Raw genomic sequence first — 15,216 nt, 5'->3', positions numbered from 1 at the left:
AGATTGGGGAAGGTCTGGATAACACATGTAGAGAAAGGGAAATGAACAGGCCCTGAGAATGTGGAGCTTACCGATGATGGATGATGGATTATTGATAATTGGGTTTATCCAGGGTTGGGTTTTGCCAGATTGGTGTGAGGAAAATATTAAGGGAGGTTAATGGGATTGGCAGGAGTGTTATTGGAAATGATAGGCCATGAAATAAATCTAAGCCAGTTAAAGAAGTGAAGAAGGAAAAAAGTACTTGGACTGGGAAAAAGAGTCACTGGCATTAAAATCACTCAGAAGACTTGGAGCAGTATTGAGGAAGTGTGAGGAGGCAGTTGTCAAAAGCAAGTCATCAGCGGGTATTGAGCCAGGAGAACTGAAAAGGGTCTCTGGGATGTTAGAGACAAGTAAGTCGGAAGTTCCTGGTTGGCAGGAGCATTTCAGTGGAGTGCTCATGGTGGAACCAGATTGCAGTGAGTTGAAAAGTGAGTGAAGGCAGGGAGGGTAAATTTTCCTCAAGAGGTTTGGCTGTGAAGAGTCTAGACAGTTAGAAGGAGAAAGGGAGTTAAGATTTGAAATTTTTTTTTAAAAGAGACTTGAGAGTGCTCATGTTGATGATATGATGAGCAGTAGGAAAGTGGGAGATCCAAAGCGCACCCGGAGACAGGAGGATGTGCAGATCCAGAGGGTTAGATTACGGTAGGTGCAAGGTTCACACGTGCCGTCACATGAGGGTGATGGGGAGGAAAAGGCTCTGCAGATGTAGGTGAATTTGTAGGTGTATTGGAAAGCAGGTGGCAGGTAATGGTGGAATGTTGAAGAACTCTAAAGTTAGAACCGAATTCGAGTTCTTACTCTGCCTTTTGTCATCTGTGCAACTTTAGGTCAGTTATGCAATCCGAGTTACCTCATGTGTAAGATGGTAACTGATAGGATTATGTTAAAGATTAAGTGGATAATAAATGTATGTGAACGGCTTGGGTAAGTTTCCTCCTAGACTTGATAGGAGCTCAAAATTATAAGCTCTTATCAAGAGTGCTGGAGGATGGCTTGCATTTCCCATGAGGCAGGAGTCTGCTAGTGCCGAGGGAAGGAATAAGGTGCAAAAGGTTTGAAAGCTGTTTTGGAAAGGCGAGCCGCCTGGCTAGGGAAGCATGAGCAGCACTGAAGACCCGGTTGTCGGCAGAACTGCATGGGGAGGGTGTGTCACCAAGCTTTTCACTGAAGACAATTGTGCACATGACGCAGAGGTTAAAATCTGACGTGGCACCCTCCTGGAGTGACTTGCTTTGTCTCTTCTGGTTAATTGGATTAGAAGTCTATCAGTAGAGGATGTTTGAGATTTCTTGGAAGGGATTTAAATGACAGCAGGTCCTCTAATAATGTCGTTTTGTTGTAATGTTGATGAGATGCTCTAGGCCCTGAACTCTTTGTTTCATATCAATTAGGTAAAATTGATTTTGTTATATGTTATTTCGCTTAAAGTTGCAGAAATCTGTCGACAACATTGAAGAGTCACTGTACTGAAAATCAGTTCTTACTATGTTTGCTAAAGATGTTATTAAAAATTTTATAATCTTTTAAATTTTGAGATAGAGTATGTTCAGTGATTTTAAATATAGGTGCGGAGTTAGAGGGAGCGTGACCCATAGGACCACCTTTACTTCTGACACCAGTTACAAATTTGGAGAACCCCAGGACTATTCTTAAGTTGGATAATTCACCAGAAAGACTTGCCGAACTCATTGAAAGCCGTTACACTCATGGTTACAGCTTATTCCAGTCAAAGGATATTGATTCAAATCAGCCAAGGGTAAAGGCGCGTGGGGTGGAGTCCAGGGAAGTTCTAAATGTGGAGCTCCTGTCCTCTTCGTGGGTCGTGAACAGTGTTGTTTCCTGGTGTGGACGTGTGACAGTACGCATGGGGCGTTTCTACCCATGGATGCTCACCAGCCTTGATGTCCAGAGTTTTTATTGGGGCTCCATGATTGACTGCCCACATGGCCGAACTTAGTCTCCAGCCCTTCTGGAGATCGAGGTGACCTCTGTGACTCAAATCCTCTGCCATAAATCACGTTGTTATACTTCCTGGGGTTGCCCAAAGCCCCTGGTGAAAAAGAACACTCTTACTAGGCTTGACGTTCCAAGAGTTTAGAGATTACCTTCCAGAAGCCACGGGTAAAGGCCAGACCTCTCTTTGGGCAAGGTAAAATCTCTACAATTTTACAATAAGTATATTTTCATATTTTGCATCTACAGTGGCTGTTTAGTTGAGAGTTTGAAGTAATGGTTAAAAATTGGTAAAAGAGAACCCATAAATAGATAATTAAGGTTTGCTATTTTACGTAATACTTAAGTAGCTAAGGAAGTTTCATAAAAAATTACATGAACTGTTAATGTTTTAATACTGCAAAACGGATGTAAACTCATTTTTAATTTTGGCACGATGGTTTGATACTGTTTTGTTAAATTTGCACTTAACTATTTACTCCTGTGAGAAGAGTTTTCATATAAATAAAGTCCCTGAGCCTCCCAAATGAATTGTTTTACCCTGGACTCATGTTTTAGAGCGGTATTTCTAATGTGAAAGTAACATACACACAAGGCCCAAGATTATGCATAGTGTCACCTTTTCTCTCATCCCTCATGAAAGCATGTCTGAATCCAGGTGAGTAAGAGACATCATAGCAATGACCTCGCTATTTCTGAAAAAGAAAAGTCGTTTTCAGGTGGTATCGTTAGTATGAAAAACTCACAGCATATCATATCCTACACCTGCTCTGTGACAGGGACACTACCTTTGAGCACTACTGCTTTAGAGAATAAATACATTCCCACCTCACTGGCTTTAGTGCAAATCTCATTTTCTGGTTGATATCCATTACAAATTTGATCTCGCCATGAGAGCAAAATTCCTTAATAAGCCTAGTTAAAAAGAACTTGAAGCAACATGACGCTTACTCCCGTGGCACCACTAGGCGTGGTGTTTGCATCAAGTCATTTCGGGGTGCTTTGTGGAATTCCCTGACTTCATACTTCCAGAGTGGCTCTTTTTCTTTTTCTTTTTTTGTTGTTCTTTATAATGCTTACAAGAACTGGACCACAAGACCACATTTAGCCAGGAGATAGAACACATGGTGGATTGCTGATGTGAGGTCTGAGGATTTGGGTCACTCAAAAATGGACGACCTCTCAGATTTATTACATTTCTTGTGTACTGAGAATAGGTAACTAAAAGGAGCGGTGACTATTTGCATGTGATTTGTATGTTACAGTGAACATTTAAATTCTTTTATGTACTAAAAAGATTTGGGTTGCCACCTTAAGCCTCTCTATCCTCTAAGGCACAGAGTGGCTTTCCATTTCAATTTTTGCTTCAGCATACAAAACCTAGAGGGCCTTAGTTCGACTAAAAGCACCTAACCCATGAATGGTATTTGCTTCATGTTTGAACAACAAATGTTTTAACCCACTGCCTTCACTAATATTGTAACTACTGTCTTACAGATTGACTTGATGCAAAACATCACAAAGGCTCCATATTATACAGTATGCGATTTTTGAGGTATGAGCTTTAGAAACTTACCTCTCATGTGGCATGTACATCAGGCTTTAACTTCAGTTTAATCACTTTGGGGAAATTTATGCATTTCTCTTTTTTCCTCTCTCTCTCCGTAATATTTTTAGAGTATTAAAGGGGCTGTGGAGGTATTTTTGGATCCTTGCTAGGAATCTTAGTCTTAACAGATACATTTTCTTTTATCACTAAATTGAGACACTTATTCTGGCAGATGATAGCTTTTTCAGCCCTTATAACTGCCTTAACATTTATGCCTGTCTCTTTGAGTTCAGACCTGCCTTTGCTATTTTGTGCCTTTGATTGCCTTATTTCAAGTGTTCATTTATGCTCCTTAACGGTTTTCTGTTTATTGGACTGGGACGATCTTGTTGGTGCTAACAACCTGATATTGACTTTTTTTTTCCCCGAGACCTTAAGCAGTTTAGATCTTATGAAATAGAGATTTCATATAAATGCTGAACCATTTTGTGCTTTTGGGTTCAGAACATGTATAACTTGAATTCTAATTAGAAATGTTTTAATCAGTTTGTATTATTAAAAAAAAAAAAAAAAACAAAAACCTTTGCAATTAGAGTTTTTAGACAGTTCTGGGACAGTGGTTCTGTCCTAGTGAATTTTTTGGTTATATTTCTGAAAACCCACATTCTGAAGAAAAAAATCGTGGTAGTCACAGCTCATGGGATTTTAAAACCTGTATTTCTAACGAATTGGGCAGTTGCTCCTGTTTTTTTCCGTTTAGTTTGAAATCAGATACTTCCAAGTTGGAGATCGATTTGTTGGTAGCAGTAGGTTGCAGAACTTAAAATCAGCTGCCATATATTGAGCATAAAAGCTTATTTTATGATTGTCTTCATAGGCTCATGACCTGCTTATACATTATTTGTTAGACTGGAAACCTTGAGTTTATTTAGTATCATGGTCATAATCTTTCAGTGTACCCTGTAAGCTGAGGATTTCTTAAGAATTCATTATCTTATTTAAGCCTCACAACAACTTTACATGTTAGATAGGTATTATTCCCATTTTATGCAAGACACAACCGAGGCTTGGAGATGAAGTACATTGTGCAGAGTCACACATACCTTTTCAGTGCTGGAGCTGGGATATGAGCCCAGATCTTTTTTTAAGCCTGTGTTCTCTGCTGTCTGTGTTCATTGCTTTGCCACCAGAAAATGATACAGACAGCAAGGCAAGTATATGTGATAATGAAGACAAGACATTCAGACATTTAAATATTGCTGGACCTCAGTTATCTTGGCGTTTCAGAGTTTATTTATTCATTTCCTAACAGCTTATTCTTCCAGGCTGTGTTAGATGCTATGCATACAGACAAGTTGAAACCCTGTCAGAAAAGCCCATATGCTCTTTTGTGTTTCAGTTCTTCTTCAGAAATTAATGGTATGTTATGGATTATTATAGGTGAACATTTAAAGTGCTATTTTTAGATCTATACATTTGTCTTTACATTTGTTTTAAAAAGTTTTCATGCTCTATTTAGTGTTAAGGGTATTTAAATGCATATAGACTTAGTATACTTAGAAAAATCCTCATATATTTTTTTCTTGAAATTTCCTAGATTTTATTTTTCCATATGTTGGAAGTACTGGGCTTCGTCTGTCAACGAGTGAACTTGGAATGGTTGGAGAAGATACTCCATGATGGAGCCTTAGCTGTTTTAGTGTGCTAGGGTTACAGAATTTTATCCAGTTTCAAATTGAGAGCCTTTAGGAATAATTTAGACTTGTGCCACTTAGGTATTCAAGTTCAGTTGGACCTATTGTCTGGATTCTGTGTTAACAGTGGTAGATACAGATCAGGGTGTTTGACTAATTGAGCCTATGCAGAGTTTCATGTTTAGCATTTTTGTGGGTGAGGGCAACAAAAGGATGATAAACTCTAAATGAAATATATTTCCAAACACTGCAGTCATTTTTGTACATGGGGAAGGGTCACGGAGTGTGAGGATTAGTTTAGATTAGTTTCTGCTATCATAAAAGTGATACCCCCGCCCCAAAGGTTGTTTCTCTCAGAAGAAATAACAGTAGGAGAACAACGTTGTTTCTTTTTCTTTCTTTTTTTTTTTTTAATGCTGCCATATTGTATATAGTGTTGTCTTATTTCTTGGTGCTTTATGATGGATGGTTGGAAGATTAAGGCTCGTGAGAGATTATGAAGCTCAGCTCCCTATTTCGCTGATGAGGACGTTGAGGCAGAGAGCTGATCTTAGATAAGGACACTTCCTTTACCCCTTTACCTGGGACCGCACCTCTTGCTTATTAATATCCAAGTATCAGGGATTATTCTGGACAATGCTTGGATTTTAAATAGATTAGGACTGCAACCTTCAAATTCTGCTTTATTGGATTCCTAATATCTTTTCCTCACTTTTTAGAATTTTAGTAGATATCATTAAGGAGTCTTCATGAAGTTTTCAGTATTGCAGTTCATTAAAGTAACCTTACTTTGCAGCAAATATGTTCTTTCCTTATATCCCACTGAGCTTGTTTTCAGATACCATTCTATAATTTATTTTCCCACCCAATAACCAAAGTACGAATTCAGGTGAGAGAGAATGCCACATTGCCATGAGGCAGTACTTTAAAAATAAGTTGGTAACATGTTGTCCCTGCCTGATGTTGCCAGTGTTTTTTATTTTTATGACTGGGAAGACTAATTTTTCTACTGATTAACCCTCTCCCGGGAGGAGAGTTTAGGAAGAAGTACTCTTTTTATCAACTCATGTGAAGAGAATCCTGGACCAGGGTGGCCAACTGTCCCAGCTCGCCGAGGACTGAGGGAGTTCCTAGGATATGGGACTCTCAGGCTAAAACCAGTCTAGTCTCGAGCACAGAGGGCTAAGTTGGGCACCCTAATCCTGGTCTTTACAAGAGTAGTAGAAGGGCCATCATCCAGTGACAGTTCCTTCCCAGCTGAGACTTACTAGACACTGGAGCACTTATTTATAATGATATAAAAATTTAAAAAGGAGAGAAAAGAGAGGCTTGTATAAAGGAAAGATTTGTGATTTGGGCTCTGAAAATGTTCATTTAAAGTTCTCATGTTATACTCTTCTCTCTTTACAGAACTGATAGTGCATCAGCCGACCCAGATAATTTAAAATATTCTTCATCCAGAGATAGGGGTGGGTCTTCCTCTTATGGACTGCAACCTTCAAATTCAGCTGTGGTGTCTCGGCAAAGGCACGATGATACCAGAGTCCACGCTGACATACAGAATGACGAAAAGGGTATATATATATGTTTCCTTTATTGGTAGAGACTTGGTGTTTGTTTGTTTTTTAACTATCCCTCCCTTCACTTTCTCTCCCTTCCCCACCTCTTTCTTCTAATATGTTTAAAATATAAATGTATATAAAATGTCAGAGAAACCAGCAGTTTATAATAGGCAATACACCATGGTGCAGAAGAAAGACACCCTGCACTTAGAGCTGTGTGGTTGAAACACACACACACACACACACACACACACACACACGGTAATTCATATTTCTGTTACTCATTTAATATGTATTTATTTATTATGTATTAAATACAGTGCCATTTAATATGCTATTTAGTAATTCATTTAATATATTTGTTAAATACAATTCTGTTTTTGAAACTTTATAGTAAGTTTACCCCCTTAATTTTTTAAAATTTAAATGTCCTTTTCGTACAAATAATACGTAAATCAGTTTCCTTGCCAAAAAATATATACCGTGTTATCACTGAGACTGAAATCTCAGTTACCATCTCTAGACTACAAAAAAGTTTTTGAGTTGCAAATCTAACTTAAATTTAGTTTCGTTTCTCTTCTTCCATTAAAGATGTTAAGATGAAATCAAAATGATTTCAAAGCAGAAAGCAGAGGGAAAGGGTAGGAGAAGCAAAGACTGGTTGAGCTGTGGATTGGGTAATAAGATCTTGAACTGCCATTGAGTGAAAGAGCCTTATTAAAATAATGTAATGGAAATGTTGCTGTTTTTAGGTGGCTACAGTGTCAATGGAGGATCTGGGGAAAATACTTATGGTCGGAAGTCGATGGGGCAAGAGCTGAGGGTTAACAATGTGACCAGCCCTGAGTTCACCAGTGTTCAGCATGGCAGTCGTGCGTTAGCCATCAAAGACATGAGGAAATCACAGGGTAAGGCTGGGCAGACTGGGTGCCAAACACACACGCCCTGCAGAGACCTGGGTCTTCTCTTCTCCTGGAGCCTCGTTGCTAACACCTTGAGCACGTGTGAGCTGGTTGGTTTACTCAGAGTTGAAAACGATCTGCAGGTGATGCTTTTTTGCATTCCTTTTCCTGTGAACTGTTTCGTAAGAGTAAACTCCTATGAGAAAGGTTTTAATACTTTTTAGAAGAGAATTCTCTTCTGAAATAAGATTAGAAGACTGGATAAGGCTTAAAGGGTTTTCCTGATTATTATTGATACTGAATGTACTGTGTACAGTGGGCTCTTGCTGTATACAGCAAGTCCTTGAACTCTCGGGCCTGTGGGGGGTGTGGGTGTTGGTGGAGTGGTTCCTTTCTGAGGTTATGTACACGGTGCCACCTTCTGCTATATAACACAAGCCTCACTGTGTAGGTAAAGTGCCCTGAAAATTCAGAGGATTACAGGTAATGACCTTTTTTAACCCCCTGAAGAGAAATTTTATTGGTAAAGCCAAGTGTAAAATCAAGACTTATGACCTGTACACTTTGGTGGATATAATCACTCTTTGGACATTCAGTTTATGGCTGTTTTGTCTTTTGGAGTGTGTGTGCATGTATGTGTTTTGTGTGTCTTGGTGAACATTTTTGCATAATAGCTTTTTTGGCATGTAGCTTTAAAAACATGATTTGTTTTGAACAGTTTTTCAGAATCGGAATGCTGAGTTGAAGGGTATACTGTTTCTTAACAGTGTTTGAACTCCTAGACTTACTATGATAGAGGCTAGAAAGTGACTAAAGCTAATTTAGTCCAATTCCTCTTCCTCACAGGCTCAGGATTATGCATTTTGCCAGTGGCAGAATAGATTCCTGTCTGGTATCCTAATGACATATTCATTATCCATCCTTACCAAAATACTCTGTGGGCTAGGGATTTTAAACTCCTGTTCCTTCTCTCATATGCCGTCATTTCTTTTAATAAGTTTCCTTTCATGCCTCACAGATAAATGAAACTATCAGACCCTTTGATGTGGTTTGTTTTTAACTTACCTTGGTTAATTATGATAAATAACAGTCAAAAATATAAAATAAAATTTAGTACTTAAATGCATCTTTATTTTATTTAGTGTCAAGCATTATTTGAGCATTTCTGCTTGTGCTTGTCATTAAAAAAATGAAAGGAAGGAGGGTTCTGATTTGCCCCTTTCTGAGTGGCAGCACGCCTTGTACATGGCATATGATAATGAGACATGAGTTCAGTTCACCAAAACTTCGTTCTAGGGAAATGATGGGATATGAACAAGAGACTTCCCTCCAATGAGGTATCTAGGTGGAAATAAAAGCATGTAGCCTGTTTCTACCTGATTGTGACTTTATCCTTAATCTATTGAAAGAAGTCTTTCACCTGTACACATGCTCTTTACTTGAATATTGAAAGCAGTTTGGAACAGATCTGAAGAAAATGATTTCTAATCCTTTTTTCCCTCTCAACTGGTCCTCTGGAATGAGGTGTTTCCTTAGGTTTATCTTTTCTGTAATGTGCCCAGCAGTCTCCTGGGGCTTGGTTGATAATGATGAACAAAAGTGAGATGGGACTTGAATTCATTGAGCTTTTATTTTTATTGTTCAGTGGACTGTCATTTTTGATATACTTTAAAATATTTGGGCTATAAGGTGTCTGTGCTTATTTATACCCAATGGGTAACAAAATGTTTCTGTTCACAGAGCGATCGATGTCTTATTCTGATGAGTCTCGACTGTCGAATCTTCTTCGGAGGATCACCCGGGAAGATGACAGAGACCGGAGACTGGCCACTGTAAAGCAGTTGAAGGAATTTATTCAGCAACCAGAAAATAAACTGGTGAGCACAGTATGTTTGGAAATGTTGATGATTTTTGTGTTTCCATAATAAGCTAGATAATGCTCTCCGGAGTGCTTTAAGAAGGGAAAAGGTTTGCTTCTGAGGAAAAATAACAGCGATTCCTCATTCCAGGTTAATTTGGCCTGTATTGTGATGATCTAGAATTTAATACCCCTGATGTGTAATTTATCTCCCATTGTCGGATCCACATTTGTGCCTTCGGCAGTAAAGTGTTTTTAACACATTTATTGTCTTGTCCTCAGAATTGTTTTTTCTGGGTTCCAGTACAGAATGTCTGTTTTTCATAATGTGAAATTGGGGTAGGGGTACAGATTTTGTTCATGGGGAAGTTTGGTCTGGTGTCTAGAGCTAAATAAATGGGAAAACCCTTTAAAGAACAAAGTGCAGGAGCAATTACAAATTTCTTTCCACCCCAAGTGATTTTCCTAATGTTAAGTTGATACAGAACTTGATATGGAGCAGGAGGAAGTTAGTGAGAATGGTGGGGTGAGTCAAATAACATTGGTTCAGAGCTTCTCCCCCACTCCCAGATTTTACCATGAAAAAATTTCTATAGAGAGCTTATTGAAAGAATTTTACAGTGAACACCATATGCTCGTCATCTTGATATGGTAAAATTAACATTTTACTGTATTGCTTTATCACATACGCATCTCTTACTCCATTAATCCATCTTGTTTTTATGCATTTTAGAGTAAAATAAGCCTTTTGAGGTTATTTTTTTATTGATGATCATAGCTCTATGTTTTGTATGGATGAATTTCTTTCCTTATGTGAAAGGTTATGAAATAAATTTATCCATTTAAAGCACTGATATATGCTAATTGGGGACTGAGAATAATAAGGAAAGTAAGGTGTTGTCCAATTATAATTCAGAGGGGAACACAAGAAAAAAAGTGCACAATGTTATTCTTAAAAGTATAGGAATTTGAAGTTTTTACGAATGTGTTTTTTTAAAGGTACTAGTTAAACAATTGGATAATATCTTGGCTGCTGTACATGATGTGCTTAATGAAAGGTAAGTAACTAATAATGGTTAAATTTGAAAAACTTAAGGTAAATTTTTCGAAATTATTAAACAAGAAGATAAACCCATTGGTTTTATATATGAACATCTCGTTTTAACGTTTCACTGGGTTCTGTTGTCATCTTTATCTGTTAAAGTATTTATATGTTAATTACCATTGAATACAAATGGAATCCTTGAAAGGGAATACCATTTTTTAAAAATTTGTCAACATGACTGAATAATGAATTGCACATTGCCTTGTAGCATGACATAAAGTCTTTATGTGGGCATGAATGAATGTGATTAACGTTTGTAAACTGGAGAATATTGAAACTGCTTAGGGAGCAGAGGTGAAAGGGACCTGCCTTCTTTGGGCATCAGTAGATTCAGACCATCTAGTTTGCATGGTTGCTGGGGATCTCTACAGCGTGCAGTTGTTTCTTCATATGGCGATTTCTAAAGAATCGTAATGTTGGAAAGCACCCAGAAAGTCATCTCAGCAGGTCAAGAGCCTTACTGCTTTTTGACGGTTTTATTTTATGTAGTTACCTATTATACTTAAATCAGCGGTTGCATTTAACTGTTACAGTTAACAGTCCTTACATATTGAACATTATTATTACATAGTATGGAATTGTAGTATTTTATCTGATCATTCGTTGCTGCCCTTTTCTGTGAATCCTTTAATGGCTCTTGAGGTTGAATTTGAAGTCTGAATTTTAGTATTTTTTGGTATTTACTTACTGTTCATTAAGTAATTGATTATATAAAAGAAAGTCCAATGTCCAACAAAGATACTTCTGGGCATTGCAGGAGAGAGAATAGACAATATTTAAAGTGAATAAAATCTCAAGCTTTTGGGTAATTTGAATAGAAAATTTAAAACATCATTTAAGATTTTTTTTGGTAAGATGTGTCATTACTGTCATCTTTGAAAGCTTAAGCTTTTTGTGTGTTTTGTTTTGTTTGCATTGAAATAAACGCAGTAGCAAATTGCTTCAGGAGTTGAGACAGGAGGGAGCTTGCTGTCTTGGCCTTCTTTGTGCTTCTCTGAGCTATGAAGCTGAGAAGATCTTCAAATGGATTTTTAGCAAATTTAGCTCATCTGCCAAAGATGAAGTTAAACTCCTCTACTTATGTGCCACCTACAAAGCACTAGAGACTGTAGGAGAAAAGAAAGCCTTTTCATCTGTCATGCAGGTAAGAATGGGGGGGAGGGACTGATGGTGTGCTGGGAAAGAAAATGGCCCTTAACCCACGTTCTTGGAGGGGAGCTTAAAGAAGGAAACTCAGAATAGGGGTACTTACTGGTAGTAAATATGATGTAAATAAAATTCCTCTTTCTGAATTTGAGTAAATGATACACATCAATGGTAAATTTAAAATAAGTTTTTTAGAAGCTTTCCTTTGAATTTGCTTAATCCTGGAGTCATTTGCAGATTTGAAAATAGGAACTCCATGAGGAGAGCTGGATGGGAGGGGGCTTCACATTTTTCAAGGGAGAAAAAAACACTGAACATCAGGACTTATTCTAAGCCTTTTAGGTTTGATAGTGTGTCAAAAATTCTTATTCTAGGTGATATAAAATAATTGTGTATAAATGAATGTCAGCCCTACTTGATTCTATTCTGCCTTTTTTTCAAAATGCATTTTTCCTTGATTATAGAGGTATGGAAAAAAATTTGGAAAAGATTAATAAAATTATCTGTAACTAAACAACACCAGATTGAGCTTATTCTGCATACAGTTTTTATATTATGAACATTTCTCCAAATGTTTATTTTGAAAATTTTCGAATCCACAGGAAAACAGACTTTACCTAGATTTTTCACTTATGAACATTTTGCTACAGTTATTTCATTTCTGCTCATATGTACACTTGTTTATTGAACTGTTGGGAAATGAATTACACACATCATGACAGTTCACTCCATAGTGCTTCAACATGCATCTCCTAAGAATAGGCTATTCTATATGACAATAATGTAATCATACCTAAGAGAATTAATTTTATTACTTAATACAATCCATATTCAGATTTCCACAGTTACCTCGAAGATATCTTTTATATCTTTAATCTCTCAATAAGAACAGTTCTCTACCTTTTTGTCTCCCTTATTTTGTAAAATGCTTACTTTCCGGGTTGTCTGATTGTTTCTTCCCGATGAGATTTGGTTTAGACATTTTGGTCACCAGTACCTCAGAGTAAGTTCATACTTACTGTTATGTCACACCATCGGGCACATAGCTTCAGGCTGTCAGTCTCCAAGATGAGGAGTTTGATCACTTGGTTGAGTTGATGACCACCAGATCTTTCCATTGTGAAGGCTTATTTTTCTCATTTTGTAGATATTAATCTGAGCATGATACCATGTGACCTTCTGAATATCCTGTATTTTAGTAATATTTCACTCTGGTTTTAGCATCTATTTTGGATTGTTTTGGATTGTAACATTGGCTGTTCCAATAGTGGGTTCTGATTCTAGCATTTCTTCTATATTTATGACATACTCTTGGAAAGAAGAACTTTCCTTTTTAGGAAAACAGTGGTTATTAACAGCTACAAAAATTTCTATCATTGGTATGCCATATATTTATTTTAAAATATATATATGTAGTAGTAATGTGAGCCTGCATGTCATTCATGAGTTAGGGCCATGCTAATTTTCTCTTAAGTCATTCCAGTTTGAAGCCAAGTACTAATATTTTAAAGCTAAAACAGTACAAAATTTGTTCTGTATTTTGATTTGGAAAGTAATTGTGGTATTTTAAAAATAGTCCTAACCTCATCTTAGTTTTTGTATTTGAAATTTAATCACATTCCATGTTATTAAAGAGAGCACTTAGTCTAATGTTTACATGCTAGTTAGAAATAATGTTAACAGACATTAAAGAAGAGAGAAAGAGTATTTGTTTTCAGCCTAATTTCTTAGTGGAATGAAATGTTTTCAACTTTTTTGAACTAAAACTATAGAATTTATTTTCTTTGTGTCAGAATCAGATTCGGGTATCGTCACTATTAAATAATGAATCTAATTTGCTTTTCTTTCTGTTTTGTTGAATGTTCATGATTTGTAACTTTTATTTTTTAGCTTGTAATGACCAGCCTGCAGTCCATTCTTGAAAATGTGGATACACCAGAATTACTTTGCAAATGTGTTAAGTGCATTCTTTTGGTAGCTCGATGTTACCCTCATATTTTCAGCACTAATTTTAGGGTGAGTTTCCCAACTCCGTCTTTTCAGATGATTGGACGAGGGATTGGTTGCATGTATGAGGACCTGGGGATTCCGAAAACAAAGCTGCTTGCTCCTTTGAGTATAATCAATGATGTTTGAGGGTCCAGGATTGAAAGGTGCAGCATTATTAATAAAAAAAAAAATACTGTCTGTGTTTTCTGACACGAATGCCTTGAGATATTTTAAAAAGTGTCTATCATTTCATCACTGTCAATAAATGAAGTTCCATTATTCTCCTGGCATGCCCCTCCCTTTCCTAAGTTAGTATAACATCAAGTAGGTATGGAACGTAGATGCCGTTTCTAGAATCTCTTACTCTGAAATGGTCCACAGGTAGAATGGCAATAAGACCTTGAAATGCTTAGTGCCCTTCTCTTTGTCTCCATCCAGGATACAGTTGATATCTTAGTTGGATGGCATATAGATCATACTCAGAAACCTTCACTCACACAGCAGGTGTCTGGTAAGTCATTCAGCAAATCCCCGTCATATAAATATTGTGGGAAGGAGCACTAGTCTTTCAAAGACCAGCTGTTAAAACTATTTCTTTGATGATGCGAGAAAAATAACTTTCACAGAAATATTTCGTTATAAATGAACATTACTCGTTAGCTAAATTTATCTTTTCAAAAGAATGTTGTATACTTTGCGGTGGAGAGGGAGAGTACAAGTACAGATTGTAATGTTCCAGTGAGAAATTGAAAGGACTTAACTAAATTATTTGTGGCAAAAAATAAAAAAAATAAATAAAATAAGTTATTTGTGGCATGTGCTGGTAAGGGGAGATATTGCAGTGGTCATACCTTGAAATGTAATCTGGAAGATTCTAGATATTTGTGATTTGTGTTTTTTTAAAATTTTTAATTAATCAAACAAATGGATTAATTTGGAGAATTGTCATAAATGATAAAACATTTTCTTACTGAGTTCAGTGAATGACTAGCATAACTCGTTTGTACATTTCAGCCTGTTCCAGGTGCTATAGTTTCTCTTAGCTTATTTGGTGCAATAAACTTCTGAAAATAAGATATGCAGGTGAGAGTGGTTCTGTGCCATTTCCACTGGGGAGATGAGTGCACACCTTGGCTAGGTGTGGCCCTGGAGTAAGTAGATAACCAGGCTGGTGGCTGGTAGAGTGTGGCACTTTAGTCTAAGCCATTTTAATTTCTGGAGGACGTTCATTTTTGTAGCATTAAAAGAGACATTAGTTAATCACAATCAGCACTTTTAACAGGTAGTGAGTGGTCTTAGTTTTATGATATATAGGGCATGTTTTAAGAGTGGGCAACTTGAAAACCAGATACCTTTTAGAATAAGGCACTTAAATATATTTTTAACTTAGATTCTTTGCTTTTTCTACTCATC

At 37.0% G+C, this 15,216-nt stretch overlaps 1 protein-coding gene across 3 annotated transcripts in view; it reads left to right on the top strand.

Annotated features, from left to right (window-relative positions):
- SMG1 (SMG1 nonsense mediated mRNA decay associated PI3K related kinase) overlaps window positions 1–15,216 on the top strand; it is an 89,192-nt gene that overhangs the window by 18,019 nt on the left and 55,957 nt on the right. For 2 of the 3 annotated variants that reach the window (XM_039885433.1, XM_039885431.1), the window contains exons 2-8: window positions 6,652–6,815; window positions 7,556–7,711; window positions 9,446–9,582; window positions 10,563–10,621; window positions 11,599–11,812; window positions 13,705–13,830; window positions 14,242–14,314. In XM_039885433.1, the coding sequence (XP_039741367.1) occupies window positions 6,652–6,815; window positions 7,556–7,711; window positions 9,446–9,582; window positions 10,563–10,621; window positions 11,599–11,812; window positions 13,705–13,830; window positions 14,242–14,314 (929 nt within the window). Of the gene's footprint in view, window positions 1–3,539; window positions 3,554–6,651; window positions 6,816–7,555; window positions 7,712–9,445; window positions 9,583–10,562; window positions 10,622–11,598; window positions 11,813–13,704; window positions 13,831–14,241; window positions 14,315–15,216 lie in introns of those variants that run through there. The other variant, XM_039885432.1, reaches the window with a different exon arrangement.

This window comes from Pteropus medius, unplaced genomic scaffold, assembly GCF_902729225.1.
Source record: "Pteropus medius unplaced genomic scaffold, Ma_sr-lr_union100, whole genome shotgun sequence".
NCBI lineage: Eukaryota > Metazoa > Chordata > Mammalia > Chiroptera > Pteropodidae > Pteropus > Pteropus medius.
This window is presented reverse-complemented; position numbering and strand designations above follow the sequence as displayed.